The sequence below is a fragment of the Tenrec ecaudatus genome, chromosome 4, assembly GCF_050624435.1.
Source record: "Tenrec ecaudatus isolate mTenEca1 chromosome 4, mTenEca1.hap1, whole genome shotgun sequence".
NCBI lineage: Eukaryota > Metazoa > Chordata > Mammalia > Afrosoricida > Tenrecidae > Tenrec > Tenrec ecaudatus.
The window spans coordinates 125,163,169-125,185,133 of record NC_134533.1 but is presented as its reverse complement, the minus strand read 5'-3'; the positions used below and the strand labels follow the sequence as shown (position 1 = coordinate 125,185,133).

The 21,965-nt window shown below is 49.4% G+C and overlaps 1 protein-coding gene across 1 annotated transcript; it reads left to right on the top strand.

Moving 5' to 3' along the window:
• Positions 1 to 8,317: 8,317 nt before the first annotated feature.
• RASGEF1A (RasGEF domain family member 1A) lies at positions 8,318 to 20,032 on the top strand. The gene is made up of 12 exons (XM_075548812.1): positions 8,318 to 8,570; positions 10,089 to 10,211; positions 12,020 to 12,157; positions 14,296 to 14,517; positions 15,120 to 15,194; positions 15,494 to 15,586; positions 16,013 to 16,115; positions 16,206 to 16,285; positions 17,270 to 17,461; positions 18,936 to 19,059; positions 19,541 to 19,613; positions 20,008 to 20,032. Exons 1-12 carry the CDS (start codon positions 8,385 to 8,387, stop codon positions 20,030 to 20,032), a joined length of 1,434 nt encoding a protein of 477 aa, XP_075404927.1. The 5' UTR covers positions 8,318 to 8,384.
• Positions 20,033 to 21,965: the final 1,933 nt, after the last annotated feature.

Genomic DNA, 21,965 nt, shown 5'->3' with positions numbered 1-21,965 from the left:
GAAATCTCCATCAAAATTGGTGCAGTGGCCCACCGGGGTGGGCACAGGGCTGGCACATAACACCATGCAGGAGAACTTTCTTCCCCTCTCCTCCCCCTCCCTTAGCCAGCAGAAGGAAGACTGACAAGATGTGTAATTTGTGCTTGCTAATTTTGATGCCCTGCAGCTTGTTGAGCTAAAAATAGCCTCAGTATTTGTTGAGCAGCTTGAAAAACAGAAGCTGTGCTGCCTTTGCATTAATGACAGAAGTAGGGGCAGCTAATGCCCTCCGCACCTTCTCTTGGTACAACCTTGGGGATTCATGCACAGTGGACCCTGATGGTCATTTGTGTACCCATTTTCCAGAGAGCTAGATTGTGAATTGTGGTCCACGAGTGGGCTTCTGGTGGAGGCATGGGCTGACGCAAATGAATGCAAAGTCTCCTGACTACAGAGTTGATTGAGCCATTGGCTCCGGTTCGGAGAACTGCAGGTCCTTACAACAGGTCCAGGATCCACACCAGCAAGGAGAGATTAGCCCCCCCATAGAGTCTGCTTATATAGGACTAAGCCACACTGTGGGGAGAATTCCTTTCAGTTGCATCAGGATGTGACCTGAGTAAGGAGGCTGTACTTCGCCCCCCCCCCAACCAAGATAACACTGCCTTGCCCACAGCAGTTCCCATTGTGACGCCGAGGACCCCGTTAGGTCACATCATGGAGGAGGCCTCAACTCTCAAATTACTAAGAATGCTGGCTCAGCTAAGTTGACACAAAGCCTACCCATCGCACAGTTCTTGAGAGCCAGCAAAGGAACGTCTGGCTAGCGGAAGGCTGTCTTGCCCACGAATCAGGCACCTTTTCTCTGCTTCTCCTGTGGCTTGACTGAGGTGGCTGCAGGTGGCACTTGGGAGATTCTGGGCCAGCCCCCTTGTGCAGGAAGCTGCTCAGAGAGGACTAGGCCCTGACTTCCGAGGTTCTCTCCTACTCCTCTCCTGCCCTTTCAGCCCCTGTGTCCAAGGTCTCGGAACCCTCTCCCATTGCCTTCCTCCCCAGAATGCAAGCTACAAAGCCAAGTGGGAGGAGGCCTGGAGTTGGAGGGGCAAAGGCCCTGTTCCTGGACAGCTCCCTGTGTGAGTGGCTAGTGAACATGGGCTTGCAGGGTAATTTTCAGCTCTTCCTTCTTCCCGAGAGATAAGCTTGAAAGCCCCCTCCTGAGGGGTCTAAAGAAACGGAAGCACAAATCTAAAATCGATGGCAAGGAGAGCATAGAATGCCTGGTGGGGAGAGGAAGTAGGCAGAGCTGTACGTTGAACATGATTATGGGACAGGAGGAAAATAAAAGGAAACATTGGAAAGAATTCGAAGGAAAAAGACATTTATAGAGGTATTAATATAGGCATGTATATATGTAAACATATTAAAATATAACAATAAGGAAGCGGATGGACATTGGGCCTCTGCTCAAGTACTCCCTTAATGCAAGAATACTTTGTTCTCATAACCTGGCATTCTGTGACACTCACATTCCTGACATGATCGCTGAAGACTAAATGTGGTGAAGAAAACTACTGGTGCCCAGCTATTTAAAGATATAGCGCCTGGGGTCTTAAAGACTTGTAGTTAAACAAGTGGCCATCTAGCAGGGAAACACCAAAGCCCACATGGAAGAAGCACATCAGCCTGTGTGATCACGAGGTGGCGACGGGATCAGGTATCAAACATCAGAAGATCTAAAACAAACAATCATATCAATGTGAACGAGGAGGATTGGGGCGGAGACCCAGAGTCCATCTGTAGACAATTGGACATTCCTCACAGAAGGGTCACAAGGAAGAGACTAGTCACTCAGTGGGCTGCATAGCACCTGTGAAACACATAACATTCCTCTAGTTCTTTAATGCTTCCCACCACCCCACCCCACTATCATGACCCCAGTTCTACCTTACAAATCTGGCTAAACCAGAGCATGGATTGGTACAGATAAGAGCTCTCAACACAAGGAACCCAGGACAGATAAACACCCCAGGAACAATAATGGGAATAGTGATACCATGAGGGTAAGGAGGGGGGAAGGGAATAAGGAGAAAAGGGGGATTACAATGATCAATGTGTAATACACACATACACACACGAACAAGGGGATGAACAGCAGAAATGTGGGTGAAGGGAAATGGCAGACGGTATAAAGTTATGAAAATAACAATAATTTATCATTTATCAAGGGCTCAGGAGGGTGGGAGGTTGAGGGAGGGAGAGAAGAAAGAGGACCTGATACCAAGGGCTCAAGTAGAAAGAAAATGCTTTGAAAATGATGATGGCAGCATATGTACAAATGTGATTGATACAATTTATGTATGAATTGTTTGTATTTTATTGGGGGCTCTTATAGCATTCTATAGATCAATTTTATCAAGCACATTTGTATATATGTTGCCATCATCATTTCCAAAACATTTTCTACTTGAATCCTTGGTATAAGCTCCTCTTTTTCCCCATCTCCTCCACCCCTCACGCTCGTGAATACTTGCTCAATTATATATTATTATTTCATATCTTAAACTGTCTCTTGTCTCCCTTCACCCACATTTCTGTTATTCATCCTTTCAGGGTGGAAGCTATATATCTAACCCTGTGATGGGTTCTCCCTGTGTCCTCCTTCTCCCTCCCCGACCACCCCTCTATCGTTATGATATCGCTACTCCCACTACTGCTCCTGAGGACTTTTTCTGTGCTGAATTCCATGTGTTCAGAGTCTTTTCTGTACCAATGACTGTTCTCCCATCTAGCCAGATTTGTAAGGTAGAGCCGGGCCATGGTAGTGGAGGAGGGGTAGCATTCAGGAGCTAGAGGAATCATGTGTGATTTGCCAGTGCTGTACTGCACCTTGGTTGACTTTCATTCCTCATCGCCCTCTGTGGGAGGATGTCCAATTGTCTACAAATGGGCTTTGGGTCTCCACGCCAACCCCTCTCATTCACATCAATATAGTTGTTTGGTCTGGATATTTTGATACCTGATACTTGATCTCATCAACACCTGATCATACAGGCTGGTGTTTCTCTTCCATGTGGACTTATTTACTTCCATGCTAGATGGCTGCTTGTTTCATTTCAAGCCTTTTGATAGCCAGCCACCATCCACTCTCTTCACCACATTTGCTTATGCACCCATTTTGTCTTCAGTGATTGTGTTGGGAAGGTGAGTACCAAAAGAGTGCCGAGTTATTAGAACAAAGTGTTCTCGTGTTAAGGGAGGCCTTGAATAGAAGCCCAAAGTTCGTCTGCTCTCTTAATACTTAACATATAAATATCTGTACACTGGCCTCTATCCCTTTCATTATAAATTAAAATATTTACATGTATACATGCCTATAGCTATACCTCTATAAATAGCTTTTGCCTCCTATTTCTTTCCTCTATTTCCTTTCACCTTCCTCCTATCCCACTAACATGCTCACACTCCATTCAGCTATCAATAATTCCTCTCAGAGACATAGCACTTGATTAACCCCCACCAGGCATTATATGCCCTCCCTGCCGTCAATTTTAGACCTCTTGTTGTTCTCTGATCTCTGAGTTAGTTCGCTCCCCACTCCCCCTACCCGACCCCTCCACTCCCATGCGCCCCACCCCCGGGACCTCCAGTCCCATTTTTTAGTCCTTGGGATTGTTGATCCTGCGGAGGCCAGCACTGCATTGTTATGAGAGCTGTAAGAGCCCCCGATACAGTGATTTTTAGAAAAGAAAAGGGACTGGAGGGCATTTTAACGGCTTGGGATGGTACTGCAGATGGATTGTGCAGTGATGGGATACTCCTCCAGAGTCAACATAATTTATATTCATTACCGAAGTACATGTCAGTAAATTGTTTGCAGCAACCTAAGCTGCCGAAGTCTTTTACACGCCCATTCGGGCTTTCTTTACTGCTTCGTTTTTCTTTCGTCACCTAGTTCAGGCAGGCAGGAGGAGGCTTGGGGTGGCAGCTGGTGGCAGTTCACTCAGCCTCCTTCTCGGTGCGCGCTGAGGCCCGGGTGCACTTGGTAGCATCCGGCACTGCTCGAGGGACACGCTGCCAGGGGCCTCTGGCACGCACGCAAGCAGCAGCCCCAAAGCCGATTTTCTCATTTAACCCGCACCACAGTCAGCAAACATCTTACCTTCCATTTTACAGCTTAGGAAACGGAAACTCAGAGACTCCTCTGTGTTATCGAGATAAGAATGTGTGTCGCCTGATGCCACATTTTGGATTTTCACCATAGCTGGGGCTCGCTATGGGTAGAGTTCAGCTAAGCATGACGTGAAGCCACAGAAAGTGCCTCAGGGAGGTATTAATGTCGCTGGTTTCAGGGAAGCTGTGTTGGAAGGCAATCGAAGGTGTTACAGCAGTCAGGTCAATATATGGGGCAGCGCAGATGTACCCCAAGCTAGGGAAGCTGGGAAAAGGGTGAAGAGAGGGCAGGAGCCACCATGGAACTGCAAGGAACCCATCATTTGCTTGCCTTGCCGACCTGCGCCACCTGACCTGCTTATGACAGCTTATCTAAGATAGTGGGGCCTGAGCCAGACAAACCTTCCCGACTCACAGCCCCCCAAAGCATGCTCTGACTGTGCCCACTGCCCTTCTCCATAGTGCCTGCATGCTTCCTGAGGCTGCTCTGCTACTTAGTTACCCAGGTCAACAGATAGAGCCTCGCCTACTTCCCAGGAATTCCACAAGGTCTTTTTCGCCTCAGCGTAGGTCTTAGAGGGAGCCCCTGGCTTGATAGTGCCTCAGAGAGCCCAGTAAACCCATGTGTGGATGCAGGCTTGGCCAGCTATAGAGAGAATTGGTGAGCTGACTCGGAATGGGGCCTGCTCCTCTCTCCGGACCGGAAACTTGGGCCTGCAAGGGAAGAGGAAGCTGGGAAGGCCTGTCTTCAAGGAGAGAAATGAGTCATGCTCGCCTCCCTCCGGTAGCATGCACTTCTGGGTGAGCATGAGTAGCTGAAGTTTATAATTAGAAGGTGCTTGCTTGCCTGCCTGTCAGAGCAGAGGGGGAGCTGCAAAGGAGTCTCTCAGGCACGGGCTGAGGTGCCAATCTACCCACTTCCACTTTGGACCTTCTGTTTTGTTCATGCCAGTTCCAGCTCGAGCTGGGCAGCTGAACTAATGCCCGTGGGCCCTTCTGCGTTCTCTCCTCAGCCCTATGGGAAGCCTTCTTGGGAAACTGCTCAGCCCAATCCTACCTCCTCATCCCTCTGGCCTGGCCGCAGGCTCTTCCTGAGTGACCAAGCCTTGAGTTTGGTCTGGATTCAGTTAGAATGGCCACGGCAATGCAGGGGCTCCTTATGCTTCAGCCTTCGGTTTTCATCCAGAAAACAATACCAGGGTCCGGGCTATTCCCCAGAACAATTACATTAGAACCACTGGACATGGGAGCGGGAAGTAGACGAGGTCAGCGTAAAACCAAAGCCCTGACTAAAATCGACTGCTTCTCCTCTACCCGTGTGTCTTGCTGAAATGCTGATTTGGTCTCAGTAGGCCTCGGCTAGAATGGTAGCTTTCGTAAGGAGTGACTGTGAGGATGCAGTGAGATCATTCGCCTCTGTCGCTGAGTAGCACTGTGGTGCACACTGTATCCTCGCTGATCCTGCAGATTGTTTGTGACTGTTCCTGCTGCGTGCTCCTTCACTGACGCGGTGACTGCAACACAGGAACAATTGTGAAGAGGGGGCAGGACCAGTGAGTTTCTTTCTGTTGTACAGAGGGCTGCTATATGAATCAGGACTGACTTCAGCACATAACAACAGCAACCAACCTTCCTTTAAAGCACTCTGTTGTTAGCCCAAAGGGCGGCAGTTCAAAGCCACCAGTCGTTCCCTGGGAGAAAGCTGAAAGCTGCTTCGCATAAGATCACCATCGGGGAGCTCCTGGAACCGTTCCACTCTGTCTTGCAGGGTCAAAACTGACGTGACAATAATGGGATTGACTTTGGTTTAACTTCTCTATAAAATGCTGCTTTGAAAAGTAAAAAAGCTATTTAAAAAATAACTTATTAAATAGTTTTCAAATGTATACAACAGCAAATAAAAGTCTCTCCCTCTCTACTCCGCCATAGTAAATGTAGACTTAGTGCAGCCAAGTGAGACCACGTGCTCTATGCCTCTAGACTAGTGTGTGTGCGGATGTATGTGTTTCGTGCTTATACACCAGTGAGGTATGTGTAACTTACTAGTGTTGTTGTTCCCTACATAGACTTGCCTGTTTAGTTGAAAATTGAGTCACATGGAAGAAGCACAGCAATCTGTGTGATACAAGGATTGTAAATAATATGATGTAACCCAAATGTATCTGCAAATATAATAATATAATCCAACTGTATCTGAACTTCGATCTGAACTCCTGGTTTGCGGAAGTTTATGGCTGACAGTGGAAGCCCCAGCCCCGTTTTAAGGGTCCAGACAGGAATTAACCCTCAGATGGTAGCTGAGGGCTGTGACTGGCCCTGGTACCAGAGAGCATTGTAAAGTCACTTATGGCAGGCATTCTCAGGGCAAAATGTAATATCATTTGATCTCCCTTTTGACCCATTTGAAAGCTGTTTCAGTTAAAACAATAAATTAGTAGGAAAGGGAAATACATGTGGATCGAATCCCTGTTGCATCCCCTGTGGCATGGGCAGGGATGGGAATAGCCTGGCTGGCTAACATGCAGAGTGCCTGAGGAAGTGGATTCTCGCAGACGCAGGTAGGCTACATTTAGCAACCTTTGATCTCCCTTGTGATCTATTTAATTTTGTTCTAGTTTTTAATATTTTCTGCTTTATTTTTGATTGAGGTTCTTATGTATTTTAGTTAGTTGTTCTTATTAGTTTTTCCATATCCAGGATGGGTAAATCTATATAGAGACGGTACCTGTTTAATGGTTCCTTGGGGTCTGTCAGGGTTGGTTGAGGGGACTTCGGGAGCTAAAAACAATGAGTCCAAGAATGAAGAAAAGGTTCTAAAACTACTTATGGTGATGATTGTATAACTCTTCTTGATGTTATTGAACTATTTAATTGTATGATATATAAATTATATGCCAATAAAACTGTTGGGGGAAAATTCAATGAGATGACACGAAATGTATACGCATTATTGAATGGAAAATAGATTTTCTCTGTAAACTGCCATCGAATTCACACAAAAAAGAAGTTTTAGGTGTTTTTAACCACCAATGGGACCCCATACCCACCCACGCCTGTGGAGTTGGGGTGTCCAGGTATGGGGACACACTCGATTGGGGAATACCTGCTGCTGCTGAGCTTGGCTAAAGTTCTTGGCTGCTCTCACAGGGGCAGAAGCGGGGAGGACAGGTTCCTGGAAGGACTAAGCATCCTTGTATGGTGAGCAGTGTTGTGACAAGTCCTGTCACTGACCAGTGTCACTGGGTACTAAGGCCGCGGGCCAGGGTCAGGGTGACTCGGGACACATTGTCTCCAGACAGATAATGTCACTCTGAGCTGCTCTTCTCACTTGTAAAGTTGATGCTGATATCCATGTTCATATCCAGTACACCCCACCCCCCCATTATTCCCCTTAGCCCCTCCAACCAGAGTACTTCACTGCCTCTACAGCAGGAGAGACCAGCAGCTTAGAGAACACCTTATCTGATGACTCCACAAACTTGAAGTTGACAGACCCAAGAGTTACCCTTGACGCCAAAACTGTGCTATCTAGAGACCATCAGTGCACGAGTCTTGGGCAAGGTGCTAGAGCCTGGGTTTCATGGGAGGCAGTTGTGTCCCTAGATGGCCCACAAAACAACTGTCAGGGCTGTTCAAGAGTTGGAAAGCATGGGTCTGAAGGAAGCCTTGGGTGTATTGTACAAATAACCCCTGGCTCCCGTCTCACTCAGGGACACACATGCCTTAGCCTGGTCTGAACCACTTGTCTCAGGCCATGTCTGAGGTGCAGGTTCAGCCACTCTCCATGCTTATATATACCCTACACACCTGCCTCAGGACCTTTGCATTTGCTGTTATTTTGCTAGAATGTTCCTTTCTTATAACAGGGAACTGTCAATCCTGTCAAAAAATTACATTTACCACCCCTCCCCCCCCCCCAGACTGCCTTGATCCTCTACCTGTGGGTCTACTGCCTTTGTTTTCTGTATCAACTCTCTTCTCCCACTGGAGGTTACCTCTGAGAGCAGGCTCTCTGTATATCAGGCCCTACAATAAAGTAATGTGCACAGAACAGGTGCTGAACCAGCCAGGAGCCAGCCCTCTGCCCGAGCTCATTGTTACCACCTTCCACCAGCTACCCCTGGCCCTTCTTCCATAGCCCTGCTGGGGACTTCCCCTGTGTACCACAATGCTCTGGGAGGAAGGCCTCATGGGGTGCTTTGCTATCTCACAGCCTCCTTCTCTCCCAGGAAGCTATGCCCCAGACATTTGTCTTCTCCAGCGCATTCTCGCCCAGCTGTAGTGAACAGGGACAGCCCAACATGGGGGAGTGCAGCAACAGTGGCTCCGGAGACCTCATCTTCCAAGATGGACACCTCATCTCAGGGTCTCTTGAAGCCTTGATGGAACACCTGGTCCCCACGGTGGACTATTACCCTGATGTGAGTGCTGGAGTTGAGGGTGATGCACAAGGGGGTTGGAGGAGTGGGTGGCAATCTCCAGGGGATATGCTGGGCAGACCTCACAAGAAAGTGGCAGGTCGCAGCAAGTACAGAAAAGAATTCTGGGATTCTGATCTCAGACCATCCTTCCCACCTCTCTGGAGCAGGGACCTAAGTTGCAGGCAGGGTGTGGGGGGAAAGAGGAGTTTTCAGGGTAAAAGCAGCCCCTGGAGGTCCAGTGACGCCTCAGCATGCCCACTGGCCGCTGTGGCTAGCGGGAGACGTGTCCGTGCACAAGGTGCTGCTGCGGTGCGGCGTCATGGGGGAGTACAGGGCTCCAGGTAGACAGGAGAACCCTGGTCTATTTACACACCTGTGCAGAGATGGGTACAGTGTGCTTTCAGAGCACGTGCCTACTACAAGCAGGATCAGCCATCAACAAAGCAAATGAGGACCCCACCCCTTTCTTCCCTTTTTCCTCACAAGAACATGGTTTTCATGGTTGGGTCAGAGGGATGAGCTCCTGATCTGCTTCTCTTCCATTTCATTTCCTCTGAGCACAGTCTCTTAGCCATGTGAGCAGTGTGGCCTGCTGGCTTCCTTTGCGGAGCCGACCATTGCTGGAAGGCTCACCAGGCTAGGCAGACAGAGCTTTCCAGGGAAGGAAGGAGGAATCACCGGGTTGCGGAGTTCATTTGCAGGAACCACTGGCCCACATTAATATGTCCAATTCTCTTTCTGCCTTTCTGGGTCTTCTGAGGTTTTGCCTTTGTATTGCCCAATCATCCATTCATCTGTTTGTTCATGTACCAACCATCCATTCACAATCTCTGTGTGTATCTGCCTATTTATGTGTCCTTTGGTCCACCTGTCCCTCCATCTGTCTTTACCTCCCTCTACCCATCTAATCCCCAAACTCTCAGAGCCCAGCCTGGGTTGGTGGAGAGCCCAGGTGGCATACTGAGCTGCCTTTCATAGGCCTTGGAGATGCTTAGGGCATGTAAGGATGGGACCCAGCAGGGGGCTGCTTTCCAGGAGAGGTCAAGTGGATGGAGGTAAGGCAGAAAAGAGGCTGCATCTGATTTGACATATGAGGCCAAAGCTGAGCAATGGGGCTGACAATACCATCACAGCCTTGGAAACCCCTGTTAGGATTGGGAGGGAGAGCAGGCCCTCAATAACAGAGCAATACATGACAGCCTCAGGCTGGGTGCACTCACCTCGTAGGAGAGGAGCACCCAGCTGGGAAAGGAGCACTGGTCAGGAAGGCTTTGCAGGAGGGGGAGGTGAAGCTTCAGCTATGCCTGTAAAGTGGGCGGGAGACGAAGGAGAGGGTCTTCAAGGTAAAAATGAAGAAAGTCGGCGGGGGGGAGGCATTTTGCAGTGAAAGACAAGGGCCAGTGAGGCCATGCTTTGGCCTGGGGTCAGCCTACCTGAAGCAGTGGCAAGAACCTATATGGGTGGTGTCTCACGCCACCACTGACCCTGGTTTGCCTTTTCTCTGTGTCCTTTCTCCAGAAGACGTACATTTTCACTTTTCTGCTGAGTTCCCGAGTCTTCATCCCACCTCATGACCTGCTGGCCCGAGTAGGGAAGCTCTGTTTGGCACAAAGGCAGCACCTGGAAGCGGGCCCTGACCAGGTAGGGTCAATCTGCCTCTCCATCTACCCTCTTGCTCACCTTAAGAACAGAGACTGTTCTGAGTAGCTCACAGGATGAGAGGCCCTGCTGGGGTCTCTGGCATGGCGAAGGCCCCCAAGGTATGGAGGGTATGCTCTGAGCTGGCCACTCCTTTCCCAGTAAAGACTCAAACAGACAACACTGCCCATGTACCTGTCAATGCTGGGACCCCTGAAACCTGAGGTCTGAGCACAGATCATGGAACAGAAGCCTCTGGGGCCTGTCCCTCAGCCAACTAAGACTGGATTTCAAGTGGAATACACCCAGCTGACACCCGCTCATCTTAGAGAGAGTGCTCAGTGGCCCACATGAGGCCAATTGCATGGATGTCCCTCTGTGTGGGTTCCCAGGTTTGGGTAGCCAGGAAGGGCATAACACCACAGTGGCCACTGATCTCATGAGTTAGCTGCAGTAGATGGGGACATCCCTGTGTCTGGATCATCCCTGGACTGTGCCATCACACCACAGGGGGACTGTCCCTAGGCACCGAGAGGCGGCCTGGATGCAGCAGAGTATGGCCTGTCCCTGTTTGCTGATAATATTCTACCCTCCCTCCCCTATAAAGGTTTGCAAAGGAGGCCTGTATATAGTCTCCTTACAGTAACTGGTACTGGGTGGGGCTGCCCAGGCCATGGCTGAGGGAACAGATCCCGCAGACTCAGACTGCTGCCTAGCTAAGCGTCCTCGGGGATCATCCTTATGCTTTTGCCAGTCGACACATGTGGGCCAACACAGGTGCTCTTGAGGGAGTCTGAAGAGAAGGTAAAGAAATCTAAAAGTAGCAGGGGACTGAGGGGACATAGGAGACATGGAAGAATATAGTGCAGTTGGAGGGGCCCCAGTGGTGAAGAGCAGGAGCCATGAACTTCGAGTGTGAAGGGCGCCTTATTATTCACTCTAGGGACAAAGACTGCCCAGGAGCAGGAGCACTTTCGGTGAGGACCATGGTGATAGGCTTGTACTTCTGGCCTGCTTCCTCACAGGGAGCAGAGGGAGACCCTCAAGACATGAAAGGGCAGTGGGTGGACAGTGGGACACACGACGCAGAGAGTAGGAGACGGTTGAGGTAGCCCAGAGGGCACTTAGTGAGAAGTGAGTTCTCTCCCAGTACCTGCAGCCTGAGACTGGGAAAGGCCCAGTGTGGCTCTCCCACATCCAAGATGCTCAAGAGTCCTGGACTAGATAGGCAGATCATGGAGGATCTCAGATTATTTATTTGAGGAGGTCACCATGTTGCTTCCTTGGTGTCCAGTAAGAGCCTAGCTTTATTGGCACCAGTCAGCTTTCCCTGTGTACTTTGCTGTGGGTAACTTCTCAGACTCACTGCTATCGAGTCCATGCTGACTCAGAGACCCCCTAGGACAGGCTAGAACGGCCCCTGTGGCTTCCCGAGACTAACTCTTTACAGGAGTCAAAGCCTACACTTTCTCCCACGAGGCAACTGGAATCTTTGAACTGCTGACCTTGCGATTAGCAGCCCAGTCCGAAACCCATCATGCCGCCAAGGGTCCTTTGGGGGGACTGCCAGTCACCGCAAATGACACTAGTTTCCGATGCCATCGTAGTAGTAAATAACAGGTCTTTTGAAAATGAATTTATGTGTGAAAAAGAGGTGATCTAAGGGAAATCAGCCGCGAAGCACGCCCAAGGTGACAAAAGTGCCAATTGCTGCAGATGTGGCCTGGGTGCCTGCCCGGGGAGTCAGGCGGTGGGGCTGGGGGCCACGTCTCTTGCCATCTTGTCATTCCTGGGGTTCATTTTCTACTCAGGCTAAGCTGAAATCCTTTTCAGTCAAGATAGTACAGCTTCTGAAGGAGTGGACCGAGGCCTTCCCATGCGACTTCCAGGGAGAAAAGGCCATGGCTGAGCTGCGCTCCATCACTCACTGCATTACTCAACGTGACGAGGTGAGTGAGACCTGTCCTCTGCTTTCTTGAGCACGAGGGTACAAGTGTGGGGGCCTGTTCTCACAGGACACCCTACGGGTGCCAAATCCGAAGAGATTCTGGGCTTACCATTCCCTGGGGCTGGACTTACCACTGCAAGCGTGGGCCATGGGGGGCCCAAGGGGCAGTGGGAAGGGGCATCATGGTGACTATGTGGGTTTGTCCAGGCGAATCCCTCCTTACCTCTCACACCCTGTCCCTAAGGTGAGGGCCTCCCCAGTTTGAATAGAGAACACCACTCGAGGTTAGTAGAAGCCTATCCCCTCTCTTGGTTCCGAGCTCACTCTCAGGGCTCTAGTAGAGAAAAACCAAAGTCTGCTTCTGACCCTCCAGGGTCAGGGTTTCCTGCACTGGCTGCCCACCAGCAATATGGGTTCTGGGCCTGCTCCGCAGCTCCCGGTGCTCAAACATGGGAAAACCCAAGGCAGTTCAGGGGGCTGAGGACTCTTAGAAGAGGCTCTTGAGAAAGCCCTTCCTGGGGTCTTGGTGCAGTCCTCCTCTTCCTCTTGCTGCAGGAAAGAGGGCATTGAGAAGTAGCTCCCTGGCCAGTCCACACCTTTCAGACCTAGAATTCCCACTTGCTTTTGCCCTCAACTCCTTCCACTGAGTAGCTATCTGCCCCTCACCCAGCAGACTCTGGAGGTAGAGGGTCTCATATGAGAGGGTATCTTTAAAAAAAGTGGAATTTTTAATGTATTTTTTATGTATTTAATTTTTTGTTACAAAACAACCTTATCACCTTCAAAGTACTCTCCATTACACTTAAAACATTTGTCAAATCTGTGATTCCATTCTTGGAAACGGTTTTCAGACTCATCTGTTTGGATGGCTGACAGCACCTCCTTCATTTTTTCTTCACCGCTTCTACATTAAATATCTGTCCTTTAATGTCCCTCTACATTTGTGGAAACAAAAACAATTCACACGGAGCTAGGTCAGGTGAGTCAGGTGCATGAAGCAAGAAAGGCATGCTGTTTGTTCCCCACAACTGGCGCACTGACGATGGCTGCGTGAGCAGGTGCATTGTTGTGGTGGCAAAACCAGTCCCCCATCTTCCACAAATCAGGGATTTTTCGTCACACATTGTTATGCAATCATTTCAGAACCTCTAAATAGAAAGCTCAATTAGCACTCTGACCTGGTGGAACAAACTCCAAAGGCACTATCTGCCTCATATCAAAAACAAATGAGCATCATCTTGATCTTTGATTTCACTTGACGAGCTTTTTGTGGGTGAGGTGACGATGGCATCTTCCACTGGCTTGATTGATGTTTGGTTTTGGGTCATAAGAACGGCACCGTGTCTCGTCACCAGTAAGGACCTTGGGAAAAGTCTGGGATGCTCTTTTCTGATGCTCAGTCAGAATCTAAGGCACAAATTTCACAAGACCCCTACTCATTCCCCAATCTTCCATTAAATTAGCTGAACTGAGCTCCAAGATAGTTCAGATAACTTCCCCATCTCTTCAATGGTCCATCGTTGGTCTGTGAGCACAAGTGCATGAATTTGGTCAATATTTGCACACTTTCAGGAAGTTGATGGACATCCAGGACAAGGTTTGTCATCAATCAACATTTCACCTTGTTTGAAAGGAGAAAACCACTCCTACACTTGAGTTTTTCCATAGCGCTGTCCTTGCATGCTGTGTTCAGCATCACAACAGTTTCCGTGGCATCTTTCCCGAGCAGGAGACAGAATTTCACAGCCGCTCACTGTTCCCTTAAATCCGCCATCACAAAAAAAAAAAAACGAGGTTCGAGCAAAACTGCTTTTATGAAAATAATTCACTTTGACCAGAAAGAACCTTCCCAGGCAACACCACTAGGTACACGAACTCAGAGTGAGTTGCTGGATGCTCGCCTAGCGGGGGGGAATGACTACTATGAAGGGTGGAGCTTTTCCCCATTTGGGGGGTACCCCTTTGTGTGTAAGATGGGTACTGCCCTACTCTGTTATGTCTCAGCAGGTGGTGGCTTTATTTCTACCCTGGGGTATGGACAGGGGTATGTGAGCTCAGGCAGCACGTGTCCTCAACAGCTGTCTACACTTCTGGTCTGCTCATGCTGATGCCTCATTTCTATCCTCTCTGATCCCTCAGGAGAATAGCACTGTGAACAAGGCTGTGACCCAAATGACACAGAACCTGCTACTGTCCCTGGCAGCTCGGAGCCAGCTCCAGGAGATCTGGGAGAAGGTTCACCCCCTAGCCATGAACAGAGGGGCTGTGCTCAATACTAAATCACCGACCACCCAGAAGGACATCCTGAGTGTGTGTTGCGACCCGCTGGTGCTGGCTCAGCAGCTCACCCACATTGAGCTGGTCAGTGTAGACGTGTACCTGTCCAGGGAGTGGGGTGTGCTTCCCAGGCAGGATATGGTAGACTTTAGTGTTGTTCTCAGTATGGTACCCAAGTTCGACCCTCAGGCTGTCAAGCCTGGCTGTCAAGTTACAACCCATTGAGCAGACCTGGCCCCACGTGCCTGGGACAGAGCAGAGACAGCATCCCAGGAAGTAGGAGGGGCTAAGCCCGCACTGTCCTTTTGATCTCAAGGTATGGGCTAGGGCCATCAAAGTGGCCTCCAGAGGGAGGAGGGACCTGGAAGATAGCTAAGGGGGTTTACAAGAGAGAGACAGACTTCCAACAACTACATTCCTATCACAGCTCTGTCCCTTCCTCTCCCAGAAGAGAGCCTCTCAGACACCCATGGTTCACGTGGTAGCACCCAGCAGAAGCCCAGGGCCCTCAACTGTGGAGGCATGGTTCCCGCAAGAAGTAGCTGAGCCTCATACCTGATGGCTTCTTTGCTGTTCTGAATGAAGCACCCACGTGGCCCCAGAATTGTCCCTCTCTGGTGTGTCTGACCTGCCCATGGTGTGTGGGCTTCTTATCACCAAGATTTATCACTCCTTGCCACCCCTAGGAGCAGGTCCACAGCATCCACCCAGAGGACCTGATGCAGATCCTCAGCCACAGAGACTCCCTGGATAACCAAAGGGTGAGTGCAATTCTGTGTCCCGATGCCTCTATTCAGGGTGGGCATGGGTGTATAGCTGGAGGTTGGCATTGGGCTTAGGTTGGAGGAAGGGGTCTAGCTTAGCATTTCATCTTACACCTTGGCTGGGAAATCCAAGGAACAGGTAAGTGTTCTCTGGCTTCCCTGTGAATAGGTTGAGCTAGGCCAGCCTTGGAAACGTGTCCAACCTACCTTACCCAATTCCCTCAGGCCAGGCCATGTGGTTCTTGCTCTTGGGGCTAGCAAGTCGTGGCTCCATATGACCTGACGTCTCCCTGCAGTGCCAAGGAGATCAGACCAGGATCTACAGCCTGGAGGCCTACGACAACTGGTTCAACTGCCTCAGCATGCTGGTGGCCACTGAGGTGTGCCGGGTATGCCAGCGCACGATGCATGCCAGGGAGTTCCACCTCCATGCCCGCTCAGCCTACCTGGGTTCTGAATCCTGTCCAGCTCCAGTGATAGGATAAAACTATAAACGTGAATAGGTTTAGTTCCCACTACCAGGTCCTGGCAGTACCGGCCTCCCAGTGATAATGGGAGGCATTGTCCAACTCAGTCTTGCTCTATGCCCAACAAGATCTGCTACCCTGTGTCATGTTTCTTGTAGCTTCACAACATGCCTTGGGAATGGGCAGCATCTTCCCCTTATGTCGTCTGCATCCTCCCACCCCACCCCCGCCTGCCCTGCCTCTCTTATCCTGCTGAATAGCCTCCAAAGCTACGTGCCAAGGTGAGGGCTTCCTGCTCAGCGCACCCCTGTGGGATGGAAAAGCCCTGCTCACTGCTGGCTCCCTCAGGTGGTTAAAAAGAAGCAGCGGACGCGCATGGTGGAGTTCTTCATTGAGGTGGCCAGGGAATGCTTCAACATTGGGAACTTCAACTCCATGATGGCCATCATCTGTGAGTGCCCACGCGTCATGGCCGTCCCACCCCATCCTGTTTGAGCAGGCCTGCCCCTCCTACCCTGACCCCACCCTGCTGTCCCCACAGCTGGCATGAACCTCAGTCCTGTGGCTCGGCTGAAGAAAACATGGTCCAAAGTCAAGACGGCCAAGTTTGACGTCCTAGAGGTAGATACCACCACAGCCCTATGCAGTTCCACCGCATCCTGCACTGACCAGAGAAGGGGCTCCTCCTGGTGGTAAGGGTGGGCTTTCCCACCATGCTTGCCTGTTGGCACCTGCTGCCTGATGTACATCTATATAGCATGTATGTGCAGAACTATAGGTATATTTACCTGTTGATGCCTTTCTTCATACCCACTACCACCACGTCGTTTCTATTAGCTGCCCTATGAGACAGAGTAGAACTGCCCCAGTAGCAAGCCTCATCTTTTTCATGCAACTGGTCGATTCACACTGCTGACCTTCTGACTAGCAGGCCAATTCATAACCCACTGCAGTATTATTTAAGCTTTTCCTGGCACTTAAACTTCGCTAGAAACCAGAATCATGCAAAAGAAGCTGCATAGTGAGGGTAATACAGGGCTGTCACATAGTCGAGCCACAGGCCCTAGATCTAAGCCATCCACGGGCCTTCCTCTGGCTGGAAATCTCATAACTCCTGAACCTGGTTCAGCCAGTGGCTGGCAGAGTTCATTTGCAGCACGGCCCAGATATATTGGACAACTGAATCCGTTTTCTGTAAACATCTTTGTCTTGTGGAGCTTGTCAGGCTTGGGAAGTGTTGGACAGGATAGAGGAATAAAGGAAGGTTGAGATGCAGGTTGCAGCAGGACAGGAGAGGTGTGGGCTGGGATGCTTCCTGCAGAGCCTTCTTGGAAAGTACTGGGCTGGCTCTGGAAGCCTCTGGGCCTGGTGCTCAGCCCCTGGACTTTTTCTCCACTTATACTCCCTTACAGGTTAAGGGTGGGGACAGAAAAAGGCTTCCCTGGTGACAGTGTGGGGCTGTCCTCAGTGACAGTGACTCTCACCAGTTGTCTCCAGTTCTGCAAAGGAGTTGCCCTAAGCATATGTGACAGAGGACAAAGGGAACAGAGCCCTGAGGTGGCCCATCTGGTCTCATGCAGTGTCTGCCTATGTACCTTGTCACAGCACCACATGGATCCATCCAGTAACTTCTGTAACTACCGAACCGCCCTGCAGGGGGCCACGCAAAGGTCTCAGACGGCACACAGCGACAGAGAGAAGATTGTTATCCCTGTGTTCAATCTCTTTGTGAAGGACATTTACTTCCTGCGCAAAATCCACCCTAACCGCCTGCCCAGTGGGCAGGTGAACTTCAAGGTAAGCTCGCCTCCCGGGGACCAGAGGGTTGTCCCAGATACGCAGCACAGAGACCTACGTATTATAGTGTCTTAAGCTAAGCGCTTGGTCATGTCTTGCCAAAGGGTTTTTGGAGCCCTGGCTGTGGAGCTCAGAAGGCCCCTTGGGACCTGCTTGGGTGAGGGGGATCCAAATGCTCAAATCGGTCCTCAAGAGCAACTTTGCAATTGTGGGAAATAAATATTAAAGACAGACAGTGGGGCACGGGGGCTCCTCATTCCATGTCAGGACTGAGAGAGAGAATGTGTTTTCCAAGAGGGATTACAGATCTTTCATAAAGCATACACGTCATTTAGCTAACGTATTACAAAGTCATAAGCGAATAACAATAAACAAGCAATGAGGCAAGTCATCTTCTTGACCCCACTGAGCCCTCCCCAGAGGTTTGCTACATTTATGGTTGATTGGCTATAGAACCTGATTGCTTTTATCTACAGATAACCTCCAGGCACAGGCAATGGCCAGACACATGAATGATTCATCTTATATGGTAGCTCATTTATGAGTTTATGTGGGGTTATTGGAGGGACCATGTCCAGTCACGAGAATGTTTATTGGGATTTATTTATATCTCATAGCTGTGAGGGTTTTCTCCCACCAGCTTTCTCGACCTGGGATTATAAGCGTAGAGGATTTAGCTGCAGTACATTCGCATCCAGTCCCTCTGTTTACCACAGGGCCCCAAAGCTCCAGGGCAGGGCTTCCTAAGCCACAGAGGCTTTTTTGATGGGAAAATGCAACTTCAGCCACTTCCCTTGCGGGATGAATGTTCTAGTTCCCAAGCTTCGAGCGATTGGAACTCTGTATTTAGCTAGCACCCCGGTTGTAATGCTGACCCTAACACGGGCCAGAGAAGGAGCTACCCGTAGGAGCTCATTTTGTTCCCCCAAGGGACGTGCTGAGAGATGAGGGAGCAAAGGATTCTCTGTGGAGATGAAGGACATGCTTAGGGGCTAAGGGCTTCTGACAGGGGCAGTGGGCTGAGGTGCACAGGTGGTTGTGATGAACATGGGAGTCCTGATGGCAGCCAAGCTTTCTGTCCATACGCAGGTGAGGGGTAAGAAAGAGCGTGGATTTTCACATAGCCACTAAGAGCTGTTGGTTGGTGTACTCTGGTAGGTATGGTCAGGATGCCTACTTCAGATCGGAGCTTCCTAGAGAGGGACAGACACTACTATAGCTTAATAGCCTGGCAGAGGGCAAGACAGAGCATCCCAGGGAAACCTACCGGCATTATGCTTCACAAAGTGCTCACACTCATTGTCTTGAGAAGTCTGCCCACATGGGACCAGCCAAGTAAGACTACAGCCCCAACTGATTGGCTCCTATGAAGTAAGCAGTCACCTAGACCAGAATCTACCCATGACCCTGGCCCTCAGGATCTGAGAAAGTTAAGGTGGCAAATGGATATCCATTGATTTTTCTTCACACACAGAAATTTCGGGAAATTTCCAGACAAATCCATGACTTCATCACATGGACACAGGTGGAATGTCCTTTTGAGAAGGACAAGAAGCTCCAGAACTACCTGCTCACAGCACCCGTCTACAGTGAAGAAGGTAAGGATGCCTTTCCAGAGCCGCAGTGCCCACAGCCCCTCCTGGGCCCTGGGCCTCCATAGCCACCCTGGGGCGGCCTATTTCTTATCCCACTTTGCACAGGATCAGCTCTGATCATGGGGTGAGTGTGCAGTGGGTATGGGTCATGGGAAGATAACAGAGGAAGGGTAAAGACAGAAGAGAGGATTGGGCTCCTAGGCCCTCTCAAGCGAACTAGAATGCAGACAAGGGCAGGTGCTGTGGAAATTAGGAAACTCCTAGGCGTCCATGAAGTAGCCTGACAACATTGTGCCCCATGGGTCAGACAGGGGTCAGAGACCTGTGTATGAACCCAGGCCCGAGGTCACTGTCCCCTTGATCTAAAATATCCCTTCTGGGCCCAACTGCCCCTTGGAGAGGAGAGTGTGAGCAGGAGGGACAACTGGGTGTGAACATCAGACAGCCTGATGCTTTGGTTCTGAGGGGCTTTACTGTCACTCAGCTCTCTTCATGGCCTCCTTTGAGAGTGAAGGTCCTGAGAACCACATGGAAAAGGACAGCTGGAAGACCCTCAGGTAGGAGAACTCGTGGAACAGCTATGCACCCCTGGCGCAGCCCTACGCCAAGTCTTTGCTGATGGGAAGCGGGGGGCACAGGAAGAGAAAGGGGAGGAAGGCATCATGGATTCTGCCTCTTGCAGCAGGAGGCCAAGGGCATGTCCACCCATATCAGATAGAGGAAACTCTGCCACTTGCAGGGGTTCCAGCATAAAACTGCTGTGAGATGGGGAGAGGCTAAGGACGCGGTTTGAGCATCCCTTACTCCTCCTTTGGTGGCTGCTGCTTGGAATCGCAGCCCTGGCTCTCTTAAAGCCAAAGCATGGCCCTGCCCTCCACCTGCTCAGAGATAGGCGCTTGCCAACAAGTCTCTTCCTGCCTAACCATTTCTGTTTTCCATACCCACCTGTAGGACCACTCTCCTTAACCGAGCCTGAGGGCTCAGGACGCAGCCTGCGGCGCTGAGATGGAGCACCTACATGAGCACATGTTAATCCTGATTGATAAGAGTTTAGCTAAAGGAGGCCTCCCTGGTTGGGGTCCATTTTGTAGATATCTTTTATGAAAAAGAAATGGTAATTATTTCATGCATCAACCTGTGGCCCTTACAGAAAAAGTTTTGGATTTACTTAAATAACAGGGCGGGGTCCTGTTTCAGGGAGTTGAGGGAGAGGGAGCGTATCATGGTAGATGGCATCCATGATAATGTCTTATTCTAATGAAATGTAAATTTTTATTTTCTACTTTTTATTAACATCTTAAGAAAAAATATTTTTTAAAACCCAACTAAAACCAACAGGAGCCCTACCTGTGTGGACGCCTTTGCAGCCGTATCTCTTATGTTCAGGTTAGTGCCTTAGAGGGTACTGAAAAGGCCTACTCTTCCTGCCCCCCTTCCTAACCGAAAGTGAGTCAGAGCGGGCACCAGGAAGTTCTGCTTTGATGTCCTAGGCTCTTGATGTCCAAGGCTCTTCTAGCACAGGCCAGCTTGGTTCTAGCAAGAAGGACTACAGTGGCCAAGAGGTCTCTTTTACATATTTCTGGAATTGAACCTTTGAGGACAGGCTTTCCAAAGTTTACATTTTGTTGTGTCTTCATCAGGGATTTGTGGGGTGGGAAAGAGGGATCACCTACAGCGTGCTCCTGCTGACCCAGTGGTGCTGAGAACCCTGCAGAAGTTCCATGTTATTCACTTTGCAGCACATTTCCTGTTGAAATGTGTCAAAAAAAAAAGTATTCTTCAACTGAATTTTAGGAAACAAGGAAATATAAAAGCCAGGAAAGTCCTGAAAATGTGCCAGTTTTTAAGATCATAACTGAAAGACACATTTAGTTGTAATGAAGAGAATAGAATTTCAAATTGTTAAGTGAAGATAAGCTCTTAATTAAATCAGGTATTATTGTGGCCTACACTCCTGCCCCTCTATGGGTAGGGCACTCCCCTAATCAGAATCCTGAAATAGATATTAGCCAGACTATTAATTACTGGAACCCAATCAACTAAAACTTCCATTTAGAAAAATATCCTGCACCCACATTAGAATGATCAATTCTGCATTCCCCCACTGACTGGGACAGAGATAATGACAAGTTTGTCAGAAAACCAGATATCATCCATCCACCTATTGTCATCATCCGTGCCTCTCAACATGTCTTTTTTTCAGCAGGAGCCTTGAATTGGATGGTGTGAGTGAGGGGGGTCAGTTCCTAGCACGTAGAGTTGAGGTGCCCACAGGGTGATCCTGCTGACCCAGTGGTGCTGAGAGCCCTGCTTGGGAAGGACAAATGACTGTGCTGAACCTGCTACAAATCTTTCCCCTGCCCTGGGTGGAGTCAGACTATCTGCACTGTATTGTTACAGTGTGTTTGCACTTTTCAGATGTTCTAGATAGTACATATTGTATATTGATAATACATATTGTTTTGTTTATGTATTTGAGATAAGGTTTAAAACTTGAGAATATATATTTGAAAGTCAATGCTAGAAAATTTCTGTAAATATATTTAAGAGATTTCACCTAAATATGCACTTAATTGGGTCATCAGTTCTAGTACCTACTTAAAACGGCATCTGTGTTTGCTACTTCATTTCCTTAATTTAATACACACCCTAAATATGCTATTGTGGTATTTTGAAATGAACTGAGTATTAAGCTCTACAATAGTGCAGAACGTCAGTTCTCTGTGTAACTGGATTACTTGCATCAATAAAAGGACATTGTTCCTCTCCCTCAAGGTCCTGGTCTTTGTGTTCATGCACTGTAAGGAGATGCAGGGTGTGGGACTAAGTGAGGAGGGTGAGACTGCTGACACACTCCATTGATGTTAAAAGGGGCTGCACCGAAAGTGTTTATTTATGGTTAGAATAAA

Coding starts and splice junctions, on each gene's coding strand:
- RASGEF1A (XM_075548812.1), top strand. CDS start 8,385: ATGCCCCAGACATTTGTCTTCTCCAGCGCATTCTCGCCCAGCTGTAGT. Junction 12,158..14,295: donor GCATTACTCAACGTGACGAG/GTGAGTGAGACC, acceptor CTGATCCCTCAG/GAGAATAGCACTGTGAACAA. Junction 16,116..16,205: donor CTCCATGATGGCCATCATCT/GTGAGTGCCCAC, acceptor CTGTCCCCACAG/CTGGCATGAACCTCAGTCCT.